General features: G+C 45.5%; 1 protein-coding gene across 8 annotated transcripts in view; it reads right to left on the reverse strand.

The window, feature by feature from the left end:
* FRMD4A (FERM domain containing 4A) overlaps positions 1 to 22,201 on the reverse strand; it is a 392,727-nt gene that overhangs the window by 91,888 nt on the left and 278,638 nt on the right. For all 8 annotated transcript variants that reach the window (XM_068915809.1, XM_068915878.1, XM_068915663.1 and 5 more), the window contains 2 exons: positions 14,491 to 14,585; positions 6,172 to 6,264 (listed from right to left, as the gene is read on the reverse strand). In XM_068915809.1, the coding sequence (XP_068771910.1) occupies positions 6,172 to 6,264; positions 14,491 to 14,585 (188 nt within the window). The remainder of the gene's footprint in view (positions 1 to 6,171; positions 6,265 to 14,490; positions 14,586 to 22,201) is intronic.

Genomic DNA, 22,201 nt, shown 5'->3' on the forward strand with positions numbered 1-22,201 from the left:
CAAATCTTACACTGACAGCATCCATCATTTCTGCATAGTGTCTATCATGCTGTTTAAATGCTGCCTAAAATGAAACAAGACAGTGCTGCCAGCCTCAAGGCATTCAAAATGTGGCTCAAAATAACAGATTTTTAGAGTGCTGCTTTTTCTTCCCCCTCAGGTAGCTGAATGCAAAGGGAAAACAACTTATCCCCTTCTCTAAACACAGCTCACTTGTACAAATATATTCCCAGTTAAGCAGAAAACAGAAATGATGTTATGGGACTCAAGAGCCAGACTGCTATTAAGATGTGTGTGTAATGGATGGCTCAGCTCAGAGCTGTGTGCTAAGTAGCAGAGCCCCATTAGTTCCCTTCCTCAAGCAAAGGTCAGTTTTCACACAAGTAAATCTTCCGTCTGGACAGAAGTTTCTCATATCTCTAAAGAGACTCCAAGGAGCAAAGCCTCCCCGCAGGCAATTTATTACACCTTCCCTCTGGTGAACAGAGCAGGGGGCCACCCTGAGTAGGCTGCAATAAATTGTCTGCAGGGAGCCTTTTCTTCCAGCGCAAACAAGGTCTGAGCGGCTGTATTTATACACTGTGGCTGGGTGGGAGGAGGGGATTTGCAGGGCTGCTGGCTTTTGAGATCTTCCCCTTTAGACTGCACACCGCTGATACACGCCTACCAGCAAAACAAATTCTGTACAAAGAGACCTGACTTATGGCACAGCCTTCCTGGACTTTGGCAATGGAGTTGCTCAGAGGGTCCCCTGAAAGCAGCCTTGTTAGGCTGGGTTGGCTATGGAGGTTTAATGTTCTGATTTTTACTATTGTTTCTATGGCATCCCAGCAGTGCATGGAGTTGTAGAGATACAACGTGAGTGGGAGAGGCCTCTTTGTCCCCTCTCAACTGAGCATAAGCTGCCTGGGTGGTGGGTGCAGGGAGTTACTGGGTCACTGCAAGGGTGGCAGTGAGGGTGATGGCACAGCTGGAAGAAGCTCATAGAGCAGAGGGAGAGGGGCAAGCCACAGGGACGAGGAGCACTCTGGGGTGCTGAAATGTCTCAGGGCCATTCCCTGAATTCTCCTGGGGTGATCAAGCCCCTGTGGTAAAGCAGGGTCCAGCATTGTCCTCCTCACAGCTCCCTGTGCAGAGGGGCCTGCTGGGGCATTAGGGGGTGAGACAAAGGTGGGCTCCTGCTCCTCATGTGGGAAGGAGGGAGCACATCTTGCCCAGGTCTGGCCAGTGAACTTGCCTGAACTCACTGGTGCTGGTCATGCCTTCGTCCCTTAGGCATGTGCAGGACCTAGTTGCACCTGAGACCTCCTCATTGTCAGCAGCAAAGAACAGACAAAACAACCATCGTGGGTTAGAGCATCTAGTACAGGATCCTGTCTCTGACAGTGGCCAGGAGCAACTGCCCAGGGAACAGTAAAGGATTAGATGTGTCTATGATGTTTCTCTACCATCTTCTCCTGGGTGCTAACAACTGGGATGAAGTATATCCATGGGTGGGAAAAAACCCTGTCACTTCTCTTCCTCTCCCCTGACTGCAGAATTGACGTATGTGATAATCCCCTCAGGACTCTCTCCCCAGTTCCTGGAAACTCGTGTTTCACACCACGGGTGGAGAGAGGGCTGCTCCCTCTCCCTCAAGAGAGAGTAACTGGTAATCTGAGGGAAAAATGCTTCTACCAGCTCTCTTGCCTCATCGTGACCTCAGCTTTCTGATGGCTTTCCCTCATCCCACCAGCTTTGCTCAGGGATGTATTCAAAGACCACTGCAGCTAATCCATCCACCATCCCTGCCCAGGACAGAACGGTGGAGCACCACCTACCCATCTCTAGTGTGAAAAACTAGGGATGGAGAAACACAGCCCTTGACGTGTGAGACAAATAAATTGCTTTGGTTAATTTAGTGTAGTTCTATTCAGCTCTTCCTGCCGTAGCAGGCCGCTGTCAACACCACCCCCTAATCTAATTTCTTGAAGACAAGCAAAGCCGTGTGGAAGTGAGTGGAACACACAGTGGTGTACTGGGATTGCTGCGAGAGTGACTCAGGCAACTTGGGAGCCACATCCCATGAAACTGCCCTGTATTTGTCTTCTGGCCGGTGTGGGAGGCAGTGATGTGTTTCAGCAACAAGTTGGGAGGTCCAAGTAGCCCTAAGAACAATGCCATATTAGCAACCACTCTCTCTTTCTTGCTTTTAGGGAGAGCTGCTTCCAAATAGACTAGTGTCCTGTTATTTTTTAAGATTAGTCCCTTTCTAATGGAATATTGGTTTAAAGATTGGATATAAAGGAGGGCTTAAAGTAGTCTGAAGGCCTCATTAGTAGTTGAAATCTGGTCCACACGGTCAGGTAGTGAGGCGAGCTTGTAGATGGGGAGTGCTTCCTTAATCCTGGCTGGGCTGGGGTTTCAGCCCTTTTTGAAATAATAATCTTATTGTATAGGTTGCCCTTGATGCATTGGAAGGGATTCATCAGGTGAAAGGTAGGTAGCTACAATGTACATGCATCTGAGCCAGGGTCTGAGGTCAGAGAAGAGGAAACAGGCTATTTTAGGCTGCAACTCATTGAATCTGAAAACAGTCATCTATAACAGGTCGTATGAATTGTGCCTAAAAAGTGCCTATTTCTCTCCAGTGATTGTACAAGGAGGCTGTGCTAACTAGCTCTGACAGGGAGCCGTCTAACAGGTAAACATCTCAAGTTTGGTGTGATGAGTCCTGTCTCAGACATCTGTCCCTGCCTTGGATCAGGGCCACCGCTAGTGCTGACAGAGCTACATTCTTTCAGATTAAGGCAAATTGTGACATACCTGAGCTTTACAGTCTGCATTTCAGTGCTGTTCTCTTATGTAAGGCCAATTTACTCTGTAGTAACTGGTAACCTGGTAAAGGGTCTGGCCTAGGTGTTGAGTCTTGCTCATGCTGCCTTCAGCCAAGCCAGTACGTATGAACACATGCCGGACACTGTTGCACACAGACATTCATCTGTGGGAAAACCACTGGACCGTAGATACGAACTCTGCCCGACAGTGTACTTGAGTGTTGAGGATGTATTTCACTTTTTATTTTTTTTATACCTCCTTGGAAGAAAAGCCCTTCTGCGTGAGAGAGGTTTTGATTCAGTGTGACAACTTCTGCAGTCAGTTGTCCCTTAGTAGCTGGTGGAGCTACCCTGAGAACAGGCATATTCATTTCTGGGAAAAAAATCCACCAGTGAAGTGAATGTTATTTGCTGAGCTTGTTCATATAAATTAACAGCATGAAATAACACATTAACACTATGAAATAGCTTCAACGATGCTGCACGGAGTTAAATAAGGGAGGAAAATTTCACTTTGGAAAGCCTATGAAACTTCCTATTTGCGAAATATCCCTCCAACAAACCTTTGCTTAAAAAGCATGCTACTCTTTAAATGTATGTTTAGAGCAATCTAAACAGCGTGGCGTATTTGGTGGGCGCATTGCCCATCAACCACTGCTGAAGGCATTTAAAGGGTAACGACGATTTGATGGTCACATAAAAGATGAAAATGGTTCTTCCATAGCTTCCCCTCCACAAGAATTACCACTTACTGTTCTCGCCTGAAGCTTCGTATCTTCAGTAGTTACCCAGTGTGGTTCAATTGTACGTTTACTGAGACTAGAGGAAAAGCCCACATGATTCCTAAATCCTGATGCAGTAAACAGATTTATCCATAATGAACATCTGGCACATTCGGTTGCTTGTATTACTATCCCCCCAATTAGGACCGCTAGCGCCAGCCTAAGCTTTTACTGCTGAAATTCTTGAGAGAGGTAATGAAAGAAATGTATCTACAAACACAGGCAGCCCTTAACCAATGGTACAGTAGATGCACCACATCCCTTAAAAATTAGCACATTTGTAGATAACTAAGGAAAAGAACTAATTTTCTCTGCTTTCCACCTCATGGCAGCAGGGGGAAGAGAGCCTTTGCTGCTAGCATGGATGGCTCCCTAACCCACTGTGCACTCCCAGACCATCAAACACAACCCCAGCTGTGGTTCTCTTCACAATCCCTTTCTTCAGCCCTTGCTTTAGTTCCTAAACCAGAACTCAAACTGTTGGGTAATAGATATGTGGGGCCTTTCCAACTTCAGCCAGCTGGCTGGAGATGATTTCTTCTCCAAAGGCCCTCTGCTCAGATCAGATTTGGGGATGGACGTGGGAACTCTACATGCTGGACAACTGTTGCAACTTCTTGCCAGCATCTGGCGCCCACAGGGGAAGAAAACCGGCAGGAAAAGCCGAGGTAAGTTAACGTTCATTCTTCACTCTTGAGGCATCTGGCCTTCTCATCCATTTTAGTCTGTAATTCAGTGTGACAATCCACTCATTACTACCACAGAAGAGAGTATAGTCCGTCTGTTTTTCACACTCCCTCTTTTCACCCACTGAATGCTGACTCTTCCCCTATGAATTTCCTATATGGATTATGATTCCAGGATGGGAGAGGTCACTCATTTACTCATTTACTAAACTACTGTATGGATCAATAGTCCTAAGATATCCCTTGGGCTAAGATATTGCTAGAATGACTTCTTATCTCCACTGTGTTGCCAGCTCTCATAAAATAATACAAATTGCAATATTTGAGCTTATTGAGTCATCCTTGAAATGAATATGAGAGTGGCTGAGTAGCACCGGGTCTCACACGTTGCGGTTCCACTGCTAAAATCAGTACTTAGCTCTTGTTCAGTCAGAGCTCTCCCTGTTTTCTGTGGGATCTCTGTCCTAGCAATTTGGCCCTTAGGCAAGATGCTTAATAACAGAGCTGCTGTGTTCTTAATGAGATGTTTTTTCTGATGCTTTTATCTGCTTAAACACTTTTAGAGAAAAGCACCAACAGTTTTGTCTGGTTATAAACTCAGGTGGATCTGGATCATATGCTCTGGAAATGTTCAGCTCTGGATCCTTATAGTTTGAAGCACCTGAAATGTCACAGGTAGAATAACCTACTTCCTTGGGAGATACCAGATCAGATCTTGAGTCATGGGGGCTCCATGCAAACTCGATTTGTCCTAAGATGAATCCACTGCTAAATATAGGGACCTAATAGAACAAAGAATCTCTTCTCTTGAAAGGCCTCCTTTGTAATGGAAGTTACATGAGTGACAATCACTGTACAGGGAAAAAAAAGCCTCACTTAGGGGAAGAAATTCAAATGTAAGTCTTTTTTTGTGGGTACTATGGAATGAATGAGGGTGATGTCAGATGTAACATAACACTGGAGTGGAAAGGCTAACAGAAAAAGACACAGTATCACTTCGCTGGCCAGTTCTAGACATGAGCTATCCATTAAAAGTAAGTCAAAACCTCCAGCTGAATTTTGCACATATGCCATCCCAACCTCCAGCCTCCCTCTGAGTCTTTTAAAGCTGCAAGAACAAATTTGTCTTCTCAGAAAATATCTCCCTTGGAGGCAGAGATGCCGTGTACACAAGAACACTGACAGCATTCCCGCAGCTCCGAAGTGCTGAGAGTTCCTTGCAAAATTCCCAAATGCAGAGAAATTCTCCAAAACTGGCACGATCATCATTAAAAACTTTTTAGTCTGCTCCAATCCAGTCTACAAATGTTTCCTATGCACATACATAAGCTGACAGTTTGCCAGAAAATGCCATCATTTGCTATTGCAGATAATTCATTATGCCATTGTGTGGTTGAATCCAGAATGCAAGTACGACAGATTTATACCGGGATTAATTTGGTCACTGACATAACGCACACCCTGGGCACAATCCAGGGGAAATGGATGGCTCACTGAAGAGGAAGTGAGTATTTTTCCTCCAGGTGGCTGGTTCAAAATGGTTATGCTGGCAGAAAGAGGCTTTTGTTCTGCAGCCCTGCCAAGCTTGGACCTTCTAGGAGTATTCAAAACCCATAAATAAAAATTTAAATCCATGAAAGACATAACGTCTGATTTTTGCTCATGCACAGTTTCCCTCTGTGCAGCTATGGGTGTTCCTGTGGCTATGACTAATTTACACGTGTGTGAGAGGAGTTTTCAAAGCCGAAGAACTCAAAAGGAACAGCCGTAAAAGTGTTAGTTTGTCTACAGGCATTTCTATGACTGGACAACCTAGTTTCCTGAACTCGAGGGAACGGGTCATTTGTAGGTGTATCCCACGGGAGTGGCTTGCTTTCATTCACTTACCTGACACAAAAGTACAAAACAACCGGTCCTGACTTTTTGGGGAAGTCATGTTCCAGCACTCTGCGGTCCAGCTGAAGCCAGTTCAAGTGTCCCCTGATAAGAGAGGAGACAGTTATGAGCCCAGCAGTAAAGAGGCTTCTTGCTGCTCATTGCAATGAGGTCTGAGGTGCTAGAAAGGATGAAGCGAAATGCATGCTATTTGCCTTTGGCCATGGCATGTTATTTGAAAAACACACAGTAAATGTTTGAGGAACAGAGACAATATCATCCTGGCAACATTTCAGTCTGAGAATCGAAGAGCTAAAGTTCAATCTGTCAGGGTGAAAGCTGGCAGCGCAGAGCAGACAGGACAGAACAAAATGTTAAGAGCTTCACCTTTTATTACAACCCCCTGGAGCAGATGCATCATTAAAAGTCTGTCAAGATTTTCATTAAAAATCCTTATTGTTAATAGTTACCACAATGCCTGCAATATTTCACTCAAAGCTAAACCCCACCGTATGCAGCCTCAGACAGTTTATTTACCACCCACACGCTTGGAATAGCCGCTCTAGGTTTGCCAAGCCTTGCTTTTCCTCCTTCGGAGAGCTCCTGAAAAACAGCTGCTCCATGAAGCGTTCCAGCTCCAATTACCACATGCTGCTCTTCTTTTGCCTAGATGGTACCTGTCGCTATTATTTTCTCCTACAATTTATCCATTTGTGCCTTGCTGCTGTAAGCTTTCCTGGGCAGAAGCTCTGTTCTTTGTCACGTTCCACACATTGCAAACCACCCTGTGCGTGTGCGGTATTTTATAAATACCATTATTTGTATGACAGTGGCATCTCACTCGCCAGCTGAGATAAAGGCCCCGTTAAATGATAGGCTGTGGAAATGCATAGGGTGAAATTCAGGCCCCACCGAAGTCAGCAGGAATTTTGCCACTGCCTTGAGTGGTGCTAGAGTTGCATCCTGTGGACATTTTGCTATTGATTTCAGTCGGGCCAGATTTCATCCAAAGGAAGAAGCAGCCCTTGCCTTCAGCACTTTGCTGTCTAGGCAAGCAAGGGGGGAGAGATTTAAAGTGATTTTCAGGGGAATCATGCAGCAAATAAAGCAAGAAATGGAATTCAGATGTCCTGAGCTCTCTTCCAATGTCTGTTTGCTGGTTCATGCTAATCCTCAAGATTAATCATTTCAGAGAAAATGAAAAAAAGCTGTGTTTAAAAAGAGTGTTAAATTAAGTTCTAGGGTTGCCACAAGCCTTAGAAATGTAGCCTGTCAGCAAACACACTCAGCTTTCACAGAGATCTGCCCATTACTCCTTAGCACCACGTGTGCTTTGGTAACTGAGAAACCGCCTTGGAAACAAAGCAGCAACAGCTATTTAGCAATTTAACCATATTTGCAGCTTCCCCGTCCCCTGCTCTCTAGAAAAATAAATAAAGAGGAAAGTAGCAATTTCAGGAGGCTTTGAATCACCTAGGTTCAATTTGATTTTCTGTACAGCTGCCCTGGCTTATGCAGATGCTGAAAGGGGTTGGTAGCTCAGGGATCTGCAAACCCAGACAGCTCTGGGCTGTCCGGGAGACCAAAGGGGACATCGTGCTTGCCAGCCTTCGGTGTAGCGTGCCAGTTTGCACTGTCTAAAGGATTCAAAATGGCTTGTGAGCTTCACTTATCATCGCAGTGAGTTCAGGATCAGGCATTTATAAACCATCTCACCTCGGTTTTTGCCATGTAAAAGTCAGGTGCTCGGTCTAAACAGTCTTTACATCAATTTTCCTTGGCCCATCATTTCTTCCATATGTCTCAACTAGGTACAAGTGAGTTTTGCGGAGATGCAGACTTTTCAAACTTTTCTCAGGCTTCTTTTTGGTGTAGACAAAAAAGTACCTGTGTGTTCATCTCAAAGATATTTTAACTTTTTAATAACTTTTTTCTCTATGTATCTTTTAACAGGTTTTTTAAATTTTTTTTCTCTAGGTAGAGGGCAGCCTGAACTGTGTGTTAGAGGCACACAAACCTACCAGCAGCTTGGCTACTAGAAAGGGATAATATAATGCCACAATGCAGATTTTCAAGACCAGCTAGTCATTCTGTATACCTCCATAGTGGTACTTGGGCTGAGAACAAGTCTCTCCAGTCTGGGACAGTGCTGTGCAGTGATACCACCTGGAATCAAGGGTGAGGATGACTGTGTTAATGGGACCAGGGGCAGGGGCTAGCTGACCTTGCTCCGCAGCAGGCCGTGTAGCTCAGCAGGCAGTGCTGTGGGGGCTTCCTGTGCTGTTTCTGCTGCTGGGACTTGGCCGTTCAGTGCTAGTCTGGGGTCCCTGCATTGTGCCCTGTTGCTCAGCACAGGCACGTACTTTAACAAGGTCTGTTCTTGAGAAGACAGGTGCCCTGAGTTGTCAGCAAATGAGCCCCCTTGGAAGAATCCGAGCTTAGGTACCCACAAATCAGAAGTGTCCCTGCTTCCAGCTGCTTCCCGCTGCTTCCCCCCCTCCTTCTTGAGGGCTGACCTTTTTCCTAGTCACCACTTTTTTTGTCCTAAGGTCCCGTTATGTTTCTCTAAAGGGGAATCAGAGAGGCAGAAATTAACTTTGAAGGCCACAGTATGCATGAGGACTGAAACTAGACATGCTCACCTGTTCCTAACCAAAGTACGAAACAAGCATTTATCCACCTAGACCAAGGTATGAAACACTGTCAGAGCAAGGAAGAGCCACACTAAGCCTGACATCCTATCCCAAACCTGTCCCACTGCATTTATACCACCAAAGTAGCAGCCACTAGCAGCTGATGGCATTACAAACTGTTTCTCACCGAGACTGATTTGCTGACAATAGACTTACAATCTCCATCTATGTTTATTCAACAGAAGCGTCTGGGTTTGCCTAACATGTACAATGAAGAGTTTAGAAGCCACAGTGCAGGAGATAATAATTTAATTCATGTTATTTCTCATTTCGAAAAGATTTGTTCTTTTCATGCTCACCGCATCTTAGCTTTAGAAACTTACATCTCATTTTGATTTAATCAGTACAAAAGGAATATATGTATATACATATGCATACCAGGTAATATGTGCATGTAGTTGCACATATACATGGGTATGCATACGGAACAACACTGTTAACTTTCCACTGACTTTCTGAGTTGAAGATTTTTGTTACTCCTCTCTGCAATGAGCTTAAATCCGGAGCTCTTTCGGAGGAGGAAGGTCACTTAAATCACTGCCAGGAGCTAACTGCTCACCGTACTCAATTACCACTTAAAATCTTTCATCACTGAGGGCTTCTGCACTGCACATTGTCACCTAACTCCCTTGTTTTCAAGCATGCATGTACGGTATTTACAGAACAGCAGCAGTGAATAATAGCTGGTATCTGCCAGTGAATGTTGTCTGTCAGGAGCCAAAATCCAAAGCTGCTATGCCACAAAGCGCTTTGCTCTGGAACCTGTCTTGCTGTCTTCAGCAGGACTATTCACGGAGCACAATCCCATATAAGACAGTAAAATGCTTGTGTATATAGCGCTAGGCATGTAGTAATCTTGACAGTTCTTATGGATCCATTTAGGCAGCTTGCAGTGGGATCCCCTTCGAACATTCCCTTGTCTAGCTGAGTTTCCTTCACAGTTCAATGTAGAGACTCAAAGTAGCTATTGTGTCATTATCTCCACTGATTTGTTCATTTGGTATTTGCATGAATGTATTCACAAATAATGAGGCAAACAGTTTTGAGTGACCTCCAGGGATGCTGAATATTGAAAGCCAGATAATTTTTCCCTGTTCATTGTACACATCTTGGTGATTAAATTAGTGTGTCAATAACAAATACATAATTGCTTTTAGCAAACCGAAACTGGGTCCATTTACGTGATAGACTGAATACGGATTTTGGTGCCCAGGTTTGGTATTGTCGACTGCATGCAGTAGTTGCTGTTTTCTTTTATCGGGGCTTTCAGTGAAGAGCGGTATGTCAGTGAGCACTTTGCCTCCAGGTGGATCTGTTTATACAGATTTACTGGTTAATGTCCAGATTTCTGAAAAGTGGATTCACATTTATTTGTGTTTTGTAAAGACACTTGGACCAATAAACCAACTCACCCCCCTTCAAGGTCAAACTCATGTTAAACTGAATGTTGAGAAAGACCAATTCGCATAATGGAAACTATATATGCTATTTTACATTTCCATCAACCACTACAGAAACAAACACAACTTTAGAAATAAGCACATAGATTTTCTTATTTAAGGTCTAAATCCATCAGTGGAAATGTTTTTGGAAAGGACCACAAGGCTCTGGAAACTGTATGAGATTACCTAAACAGATTTTTCAAAATGATGGACTTGGTGACAAAGGAACTAGTCTAATGCCAGCACGGGACATTATTCTGGAGAGCTGCACTGACCATTGGACAGACTGTTCAATCAGGACACGGGACACCTGGTACCTAGTTCCGGCTCTGCCACATTGCTGCAGGGCAGGAATAAGTCACCCATCCAATTCCTGAAGGCCGGGAGAGCGTTCCAGGGAAGACTGGTACTCTGCTCTCCCTCTTCTCATACTCTTCTATGCTATCTCCTTAGCCACAGGATCCTGGGCTGAATAAGGGCGTTCTCTGTCTTTACCTTATCATGTTAGTACAGACCCTAGCACAAACGCAACACAAATAATAATAGCATAATTCACAGCCTTAGCTCTGACATAGGCCAGTACTAGATGGCTGAAAAGGACCGTTGTAATGCAGGGAAACAGCAGGTTGGGGGTCTACACTGATATTTCAGAGCCACAGTTCCTTGCAGTTTTTATCCTATGCATTAGCTAGCTGCTCTGCAATTTCTGCTCTGGTGATGGAGGAGAAGGATCACCGAAAGGCTTTGGATGAGCATGTCAGCTTTTGGTTGGGCCCACAGAAAGGGAAAGCAGCGGAACGCAAAAGTTGGGAGTTCTCCATAGAGCAGGTGGCTCATGTCACAAGCAAAGGACATGAAAACCTGCCTGTGGCTCACATGGTTCCTTCTGCAGTGAACAGAAGGGGAATTCTGACCACTTGCTCTCAATGAACGCTGGAAGTGCTAACGCTAAGGGAAAAGATGGTTAGTGGAGATTCATACTAAGCTGAACTGGAAAGAGACCCTTTCCCGATTCCTTTTAATTCATAATCAAGCAATATATAGGTTTTCTGGCTTTACAGTTGTGTTGGAGCTTGGCCCCACATACTGTACAGCGAAAACCTTTTGACCTGAGCTGTCCCTCAGTTAATGGCTAATGCCGTAAAGCATTCCTATGATCATTAAAAGAGGAGGCGTTATTCTCTCCCCCATAATAGTCTGACAATCTAATTTTAGTCACACTGAATGCAGTAATGACCCTATATTATCACAAGAAACTATTAAGTCGCCAACGCAAAGGTTGTTCCTATTGATTTTCTTCTCAGGTTGTCATGATAGAGCACAACTAACGAATGGAAATCCCCAGTCCAAATCATTTCTAAACAAATTACTCTCATAGAGCTTTTACTCTTAAATAGAAGAATTGATTTAATACTTCAGTGGCTTTTCTTCTTTCTGAACTTGCAATTTAGCCAATTTCAGACTACATTTATGAACCAAGCCTATTCTGCGTTAGCTGATCCCTTCACAGAAGGCACACTGGGACTCAGAGAAATGTTATTTGCGAAGAGAAGGAAATTTCTGAGGGTCTGCACCACCGATTTCAAAGATTTCTCTTTGTATACCTGGTCTGTTCAGAGCACCAACTATAGGACTATGTCGGGTGCTGTACAAACACATGCTAGGAGATCATCTTTCCTACTTTTTGAGAAAATGATTTTTTTTTCACTTCAGATTCACATTGTAAGTTAAGATCTGTGGTACAGACAGTCCAGTTGACTTCCTCAAGGTGGAATGGGGCATCTGTTTCCAAGACCCAATCCAAAGCCTCACATATCTTTTTTCAGCTGCATTCAATCAAATAAAACTATTGTTGTTTGTGTCAGCTCTGAAAAAAAGCTTATTACAGTTGAGGAGGAAATATTATGCACAAATCATCATTGTAAGCGTTATTTTCACAGCAGTCAAGAAGCCTCCATGTAAGGGTCAGGAATCACTATGAGGCAGCACATGGGCTATAGACCGAGCTTCACATTGGCTAGGACTTACTGGCATGTTGTTGGATTGAGTTCACTAGATTTAATGAAGGTGTCCCCACATCTTTCATGTGGGCCAGCTGAGCTCCTGCTAAATACTCCTTGTTCCATCTTGACTAAACTTTTAGAAGATGAGCTAGGTGAGTGGATGCCGTCTCACCTCACCCTTTGAAATCCCATCTAGACAGTGCACATCCATCCGCATCCCTGATTCTGTCATTTACACCTGGCTGCCCCCCAGTGCTTTGCGCACTGGCTTGACAACCTCTGTCAGTCTCTTGCGCTTCCTCCCATCGCTAACTGAGATATTTGCTCGCACCACTTTGTGTTAAACCTGGTATGTCCCCCGGGGAGGCTGAGCTCTCGGTCTCTCTCTAATTGCTGACATCTCCTCATGAACATCCCTTGCACTCCCAGGGGAATCCTGTGCCCGTTCAGCTCAGCTGGCAGCCAGGACTTGCTCTGTTGGCAATATAGTTGCAGATCCCTCTCTGCCCATGAACCTGTCATGCGTTTTCTCTTTTTAACCTGTGCTGTTATGGCTGTCACAAGAACATTTTTCTCCCTTTGTCCTCTTTGGCTTCACTGCTTGACTTCCCTGCACCCTTCAGGCAGCACCCGCTGACTAACTCACCGTGTATGATACGAAATAACACCCTCGTGAACAGTTATTTTCTCCTACTGCTTCAATAACTTGCTGGTGCCTCGCTCTCTTGCTCATCTGAGGGCCAGTCCTACTAATTTATGTCGGGTGGGAGCTACTCGTGTCAGTAAGATTGCACAGATTCTGGGCTCTCCCTTGATTTAGGTCCTGATTCTGCACGTGCCTGACTTTGAGTGCATCTCCATGCCAGGAGCTGTATCCCGAGATGGCCTCGGGCTGTCCAAGGCAGACACTTGCCAGGAAAACTGGCTCTGGAGGGGCGATCGCTGCTGAGTTCAATATGGGGTACGTGTGTGCACATTATGCCTCTGATTATCTGATCCCAAATCATTATGCCAGCAGATAATGTACATTGCTCTGCCATGTCAGCAGAAGAGCAGAGCTGGCTCATGACAGTGGCACTGCTGACTCAGTTCTATTGGGAACACAACAGTGGTTTGAAAGTCTTTTGTTTTTAAAGCAAAATAAATGTGGGGTCTTTTCTCGATTGTTATTACAGAAAAATCACAAACTAGGGTGGAAAATGGTGGGTGCCTATACGAGACACGACTCCATTTGGTAGTCTAACTACAGAGAGGAAACAGGTAGCCAGAAAAAGAGTAACAGAGGCTATACAGTAACACTGAGAGATCATAGTCTTCTAGGAATAGTCATCGCATCTGCCAGACCCTTGATGTTTATCCAGTGCAAATTTTCTACTTGACTTCTGGCTTTTAAACGAGAGGAGTTCCACTTTCCATGCTTTCCTTTACAAACACAAGTCCTAGAAATGTACTGTCTAGGGACGAAAGCTCAAATTTTGAGTTTTTTCATAGGACCTTGAGTTCAAGGTCAATGATCAACATTGTCTGAGGTGACTGCACTGTAATAGCCCCATTCTTTGATTTAGCTTAGCCATGAGGCTGTTGTTTGACTTCTAGTGAAGGCCAAATTCCTTTTTAATGGAAATTTTATATTTTAAAATGCTTCTAGTTCACATTAAATTTTGCAATCCCTTCCTTTCCCACACTTTCTTGTTTCTTTTTTTAAAGAAACTGTAATCTGGGATCTATAACATCAGAAACAGTGGAGTAATTTTGTGACTTTTTGTTTTCCTTTCCTTTAAATAATTTAATATTAGTTTTAAACCTGCTTGAGTGATTAAATTAAATTGTATAGTTCTGCCAGGTTGGTAATAATTTTGAACTAGCAACTGGATATTAAGTCCAAAAGAACTAAAGATAACCTTTTACCAATGCCAAATGACAAGAAATCTTTGAACATGGGATTAGGAGGGGATTGTTACTGTCTCTGTACACCTCCAACACTGCTTAATTCATGGCAAGAGACCTCCAGCACTTTTCATAAGAGATAGCACAAGAAAGACTCTTATGTGAGGCCCTGTCTCCCTGGACTTTGGTCTAGGACCTTAGAGTACTAAGGTCTTCTACGCTGGTCCTTTCGCGTAGGAAAAAATTCCACTTGGTTCTCCTATGATCTAACAGTTGACTCTTAGGTCTTTCATTCATGGCACTTACGTTTCATCTGTGAATGCAATTCCAAAGTACTCTTTTTCCTTCAGGTTGAAATGAGATGCCACCAGGTCAAGCAACTCCTTCGCCAAAAGCTTCGGCTGGAAAACAAGAAAGAAAGTAAGTAAGTAATCAAAAAGTAGAGCTTTGATACAACTGCACCGTGTTTCTGGAAGGAAATGGTATCTTCGGAGGTACTCCATTGCCTTTTTTTTATGTTTCCCATGGTATTCAACCTAAATTTTCAAGCAACATTAGCTCCTTGAAATGAGCAGTAGTTTCCTTCCTAGGAAAATAATAAAAAACAGTTGACTCCAGCCTCTTCAGTCCTTAATTTCTCTACAGAGTGATGACCTACCGTCTGCCAGTGTTCAGATTTACCATGACTGGCTCACTCATGCCTTTCTGATAATCTAAGTTGTTAAAGCTTTTTATCAGGAACCTTTACAAACACTTTTCAGACACCCGCTTTCACAAACACTTTTCAGACACCCGCTTTCACACACACAGCGCAGATATATACTCATAACACTGATAAAAGCATAGTGCAAAAGATAGATAGGATGTGATAGGACCAAATGAGAAGTCAATTACAAAACCCAATAGTTTCCCATTCAGTATTGCTTGTCATTTATGGATGAGGATGTGTCATAAAATTTAGGTACTTGGAAGCAAAGAGAGGAAAGTAACACACACTTTCAAAATGCCCTTTGTAGGAACATAAAAGCCAATCTCAGAAAAGCTGTTCCTCACATACAGAGCACTGTGGGTTACTACAGTGGGCCAGTTTTGCATTCTTTGCAAAACCTTTGACTCTATGTCTAACGTTACCTTCTCCCTCTGTGTATTTCCACCAGCTCTGCCAAGCTCCTGTGTTTACTGTGCTGCTGAAGTCCTGGCCAAACTAGAGCTCTTGTCCTTATTATCGCTGGTAGGAAACCGGGGTAGAAGGGATCCAAGTACATGTGGCCTGTGATCCCACAGGTCTTTAATAGTCCCTAGTTCTGGGATCTCGGAATAGTCACAGCAGCTTTGACACAGCTGGGGCCAGAGATCCTAGCAGCATTTTCGGGTGACTGCTGCTCATAAGGACTTGGCCTACAAATCTCTGTGTGCTGCAGACCTCAGTGAAAATGAAGCACTCGGCTGTCCTGACTGCCCCAACAAGTTAGCAAAGCAGGTGAGTCAGTTACCCTTGCCATGAAACTGTTGTTGGATAGAGATGAAATGACTCAATGGTACTGTACAGAAAATGGGTGACAGCATCCAGGGAACCCTGCTGTCCTAATTGGTTGTCGCATCTCTAAATACAAACACAGCTTCCAAGGAAAAAAACTTAATTTGTATTTGACAGATTCATGTTCATGTATTGAACAGACTGATGAGCAGTCAACCTCTCTTTAAAAATATCCCTAAACTCAACACCGTCCTAGTACTTGACATTCCTGAGACAAATGGCAGCCTGAAATACTTCTCCAGTGTTCATGTTTTATGCGGGCTTCCACCTCGCTCTGTCTCCCTGTTATATCCTGGTGGAGTACCACAGGTAAAGGGAATGTCTGTACTGTTTCTTGTCTATGCAGGCAGCACAACGGTGGTTTCTAGGTCATGCCAGCAAAGAAAGAAGCGATAGGCATGCTCAAATGCAGTACTAGCACAAACCAGCCCCCAAGCAGGATGTAAGCTGCTGTGTAGGAAGAAGAGTTGGCAGAAAACAAATTAGGTGGTACTTAAGAAGCCTCATTTTAATTCCCAAGTCAGACTTTTCAGGCGCTATGGGACTGTGGTGGAGTCTCTTTGATACGTCTGCATTGCCTGTCTCATTGCCTTTCAGAGACTCCTGAAATAGCTCCTGAATGGCAGTCAGAGCTGAGTGAACCAGGCACAAGGCCATGCAAAAGTAACGTAATGGTTTCAGCGACCCCAGCAAACAGCACACCAGCTACGCTAGTCTGTCTGGGGACTCCTCAGATACTTCTGTCCTGGCATTGGCCTGGGTGAGATGGACATTGCCAGCCTCCCTGTCACCTGTTAAGAAGAACTTCCCTTCACTGGGACCTTTTAAAGACAAGCTGTAGTCTTGCTTATGAGGTACTCAAGACAAAGAGGATGTTAAGATTGCCAGATGAAGTAAGCTACAGTAGGTTCTGCACATATATTTCCTGACGATGTTAGATGAGTTTTCAGCTTAACAACAGACAAATTAAGACCAATTTGTGTGTGTGTGGAGGAGGGGGGAGGCTGCCTGTGCCAATGTGCAGGTTCAGAGCCTAAACCTGTACTGCTATAAATGGTCTTGCTTTTCCCTTACCCCTGCCCATGTTTCTCTGCTACCTTCTTTCCTGATCAGGGAACTGATCAGACTGAACTCTCTGCACCGGAAAGGGATTTCTTTCCAGTCTAGTGTTAGTGCAAGAGGAGAAGTAAAGATGCATGACCAGGAGTGGGTGTAGGGGATGGAAGGACTGACCTCCAAGCAGCAATGTGGACTTTGACTGGCTAAGTGCGCACTTGCCCCCTATAGTGGTATGTTCAAATCCTAGTGCTCCAGACCCAAGTTGTCCTCCGGGAGCAGTGATAGAAGGCCAGGGTGGATTAAAGAGATGCTATCCCTGTATCAGCATGGCGCCGGCGCTCTGCTGCACGTGATGGAACCATGGTCATTCCTTCCCCTGCACCTTGGGGTTACTCAGAGCTTTAGCATGTTGGCCTCCAAAGATAAAACATGTTCATGCGTTAGAGTCATAGAGTCAGATCTAATTCAACTCCTTCACCGCTACCCTTGAGGTCCCCACCACTCCTGCTCCCCAGTCAGGGACCAAAATCTCATGTCCTTATCCACTCCTGTCACAGCACACAGAGCCTCGAATGGTGCTCCGTGTTGCATTCAGACAACCATCATAGAGACTGAAAGAGGTGGGGAGGAGTAAGGGGGAGAAAAAGGCTTTTTCTGCTCTGACATGATTCTGTAAACTACAGGCACAATGACACCATTGCCTCTGCAACCAAATCCACTGGTGGAGGCAATTGGTGGAGCTGAATCTGGGCAGCCCCACAACAGCATGCGTTGCAGGCACTGTGCTTTGTGGCTAGCACTGCCTGGCACCTGCTTCTCTGTGGTGACTCAGATATTTGATAAATGAGCAGCTATGCTACTGAGCAGGGAAGCCAGACATCAGCCAGCCTCACTGTGTGTTCCCGCTGAGAGGGCAAGGGTGGGTAAGAAACATGCCTAAAACACAGGAGCGTTTTCCCAGACCTAGAAGCAGCCTTTGGAGGGGATAGGCTGGCGTTTCATCTATCACGAGAGAGCAGAAAACAGCAATAAATGGATGATGTGAAACAGGCTGCCCATGGACATGGGGAACTGATGGGTCCCTCCGCTTCAGCCAGCCAACAGCGTCATAAGGGGTGCTGGAAGAGGGGTAAAAGCCCCTTCTCCTGCTGTTCAGCTATGTCATGGAGCAGTGAGTATGGAGCTGTGCAGCCTCCCATGCCCCACACACTGCTGCATCTGGCCCCAGGCATCAAGTGAGGAGCAAGAAGTGAAAGTACCAGCCTTCAGCCACCCTTGCGGGCAAGATGGGTAAATGCAAAGTGCTATGTGTGAGCTCTATTTTAAGTGCTGCAAGTACATTTCCTTACTAGTCCTTAGCTCTGCTGACTGAGACCTCGCAACTGAAAAAGCCCTGGAAGTTGGTCAGCATGGCGTGACAGCCTTCCCTGTGACTGCTCCTCTCCCAACATAACTCTCCCTCCCCAGGGCTTGGCAGGGATGGAGACAGGGGCACAATCTCCACTGCCCTTGCTGTGGGGACTCATCCAAAGCCTGCTGTATCAGATAAAGGAGGATAACTCTTGCCTTGCAAGATAAGGGAAAAGAACAATAGATGCAGACCCAGTGCTGGAGCAGTGCCAGGTTAGTTATGGGCCTAGTATCCCTGAAGAGGCTTATAGCAGTGAACTTAAACCCTGCTAGTCTCCTCCAAGATTACTTTCCACTCTCCTCTTAAGCTCTGCAAGGTTATTGTCCCTTTTCAGTCCTGTGGGATGAGTCCTGTTTCCTCTCTGCACAGATGGGCAATCTGAGTCTTTCGTGGGGGAAGGAGGAAAGTGTCTTCTCTAGGTAACAAAGACTCTTCAAGACAAACCTGCGCAGCAGGGATAAGAGCTGTAAAACCCTGGAAGGCACAAGCTGAGCTACAGCCTGTCTCGCTGTCTCGGGAGAGACCCATGCACTGAAAGTTAACAGTTAATCTGCTTGCAGTTCGGGATAGGAATGGCTGAGCAATGACCTCCTTTCATGTGAGCCGCACAGACAAAGAGCTCATTAGTGATGCCTGTGGCAAGTTGTTTTAATTCATTATTAATTTCTGGACTTCATTTTCCAGAGGGATATTCATTTTGCATTAATAAAACTTCCATCACAGACACACCAAGGAAGACAGAAATGGTCTCTGAGAGCAGAAAAATACATAGAAAGCGGGCCCAGGACGTTCTGCATCCCCTATATCAGGAAGGTGTGCAGGCTAGTCTGAGAATCCCACAAATGTAAATCAGGAGTAATGGTGGCATTCAAAACACAAACTGAACCATGTCCCCAGTGCTGCAGAACTGCAGAGCTGAACTTCAGTGGCTGGTGACCTGCCTGGATTGGTTGCAATGGTTGCCATGATTGCTGCTGACACTCCTCTGCATCTGCTGGTCTTTGCCTCCTTCCCACCCAGGCTGCTTCACAATCTGTGCACTGCAATGTCTTCAGATAGCTACTGATGGAGAAGCACTGGGGAAAGGAGCGGCTCCTGGCATCCTCTGTGTGTGCAGCCTGCTTCAGAAAAAGCACTTTAGGGGAGCTTATCATAGCCATAGTTAGCTGGCTATACTCAGCACAGGGTATGCGAGAGGAAATTCTGCAGCTGGTGCAGTAAGGGCTAACCATACTTTGCTGGTGGGGAATAGGTTGTCAGAGCAATATAATCCTGCCAGGGTTTCCCCTGCTGCTATCTCACACTCTAAGGCTCTCTTTACAAAAACACACATGAAGAACAATGCACTATAACTAAACTGGCCTTTTTGCTAGAGAAATCACCATGGCCCTGATCGTAGTCCCAGCACATGGGAGCTGTCTGTGGCCTCTGGCAGAGAACAGCCTGCTTCTGGCAAGGGCTCTCCACTGTGAGGAGGAAGGGCTGAGGGGCCCGTGCCCAGCGTCATGCAGTCTTCAGCATATACACTAGCCATTTCTTAGCCACATGTCCTGTCCCAAAGGCTTTTCTGCAGGACAGTGAGGCAAATGCTTTTACAGATCTGGATTCCTACCTGCATTCCCCACTTCCTGCTCCAGCCTTGAGGGCAGGGCAGGACTTTGCAGCCTGGGCTGCCTGGGCTTGCAAATACGAGGTTAGCTTCCTCTCCGCACAGTCCAGGAAGCAAAACGTAGTACCTCAGTCCTGTGACAATGGTTACATTAGCCATGGATCCATCTAATAGGCATAACGGCATCATCCAGGGGAATCCTTGTCATCTACAGAGCAGGCAACTCTTCTGGAAAGTCAAACCTGACTTGGGAGCAGTGAACCTTCTGAGTTGTCTCCCTTCCGTCTTGGGAAGGCAGGAGAGCAGAGACGGGCTCGTCAGGGGTTGCCTCCTTATTAGCAGAACAACCCAGACACCCTTCACTGTACTCGGAGCGATGTCAGAGAGGTTCATCTCAGCAGCTCTATGACTTGCACCTACTCCAAAAAAGCCCCTGCTCTGAAAAGGCACCAAAGATAGATAGTGCAAGAAGGTGCATACGGGAGCATAGCCTTGCTTACACAGCCAGAGCTGCCTTACTGTGTTTCCCTGTCACTTAAAAGAGAGCCTCCTAGACCCTGAGGCTGCATGCAGACCGTGTGCTAGAGAGAACTGCACCAAGAGAACTTCAGGGCATGCAATGCACAAGCTCTGTTTTTGTCTCTGTGGCTCTATTTTAAGGAGCGTTCAGCAATGACAAATTAAGCACAGGGGATGATTCACTCTTCCATGCACTGCCCTTATCTGGGAGTGGTAACACTGTACAGGTGTCTCTTCCCAATTAGATGTGAAAACAACTTCCCTATGTAACAGCAGAACACGGCAAGCACAAAAGGCAGGTGGGGAGGGGAAAGATGCCCCTGAGAGCACCCCCTGGGAAAGGAAGAGGGGAGCTGCATAAGGGACGCATACTGTTTCGGTGCAAAAAAAAAAAAAAACCCTACAACTCCTCTATGTACTTATTGGATGAGGTCTCAGTAGTGTGACTGCACTAGCATGGGCTGCTGGACCCACTGAGGGCACAGGATGGGATCTGCCCTCTGGCGACTTTCCCAGTGCTGGAGGGAGCAAAAGAGGAGGTGAGACACAGGGGTACAGGGGGACCCAGGTGATATCAAGCAGGGCTCTTTATACAAGGTGACGTGTAAGACTGGGATTGGTGCCTCCTAACATTATCCAAGTCATTATCACGCAGGCTGAGGTTTGATACTGCTCTGTTATGAACACGCACTGGCCACAGGAGGGATCATGAGGAAGGGGATTTCTGAGGAGAAGAATCCCCTTACAGCCTGTGGGAAGCCACAGAACCTTCTGCGGGAAAACCTGTCTCATCCTAAAACAGGCCAAAAGAATCGAGTCCTGCAAATATCTATTTCTCTCCAGGGTGACTTGGTCATGAATCAGCTGAGCCACGACAGAGTGTCACTGTAAATACCTAAAGTGACTCTGGCTGAATCCTGCCCGGAGAGGGCAGTGCTGCTGTCCGAGGAGAATCTTCTCAGGTGCTGCAAAGCAGGTGACCCAAGCTTTCCTGTGGGTGCGACTGGAAACTCCTCTTGCCCAGCTAGGGGCTCCTCAGGCTAGCTCAGAGCCTAGGGTAGAAACATCTGCCCATCTCAACGGGCAAAACCAGAGAAGGGTCAGGGAAAGGATTTCTCCATAGCTTCAGCAGATCACTCTGTCAGTTGTGTAAAAACACAGCAGAAAGCAGGCATTCCAGTATTAAATATTCAATATAATTAAAAGACGACGTTACTGGGATTTGAGCAGCCTGAGGAACTCCAGAGTCATGTGTTTCCCCAGTGGAAAGGAGGGCTGCCCACCTTTGGCAGAGAAGCATGTTTCCCAATGACAGCTTCCCATTACATTTAGAAATGAGTGAGTTATAGAGAGAGATTATCTATCCACAGTCCAGCAGTGCCATGAATAAAAAACAGATGACATGGTATTAGCAGCTGCTGGTACGCCCCTAGACATGCAGGCACACACAAAGTATATTTTATTGTTTTATTAACTGTCAGACAAGCCTATCTATTCCCCCTCCCCCATTTCATAGCTTTTGCCTAATTCTCTGTGGCAGACGGTTTCTGGGAAATGCATAGTTTCAACATACGGACAGATGTCCGCTGCCCAAATCCATCCAGTGCAGAGACACACTGAACTGTGGGAACCAGGTAACTAGATCACACTTAGTAATACTTCGTTTCATTGGATTAAAAGGCCCATTACCATCCACTGTCTCCTTCCTGGAAGAACTTGCAGCTAGATACATAAAGGGACGCCGCTATGCCAAATGCTGCAGTACTAAATACGGTTTGCAATACCTAAAAATCAAGCATTCAACCCTGTAAGGAGGGAGCAATGCTGAGATAAATGCCTAAACTCCTCATGGCTTTAACAGTGGCATCCACAAAGTCCAGGG

Source organism: Struthio camelus, chromosome 1, assembly GCF_040807025.1.
Source record: "Struthio camelus isolate bStrCam1 chromosome 1, bStrCam1.hap1, whole genome shotgun sequence".
Taxonomy (NCBI): Eukaryota; Metazoa; Chordata; class Aves; order Struthioniformes; family Struthionidae; genus Struthio; species Struthio camelus.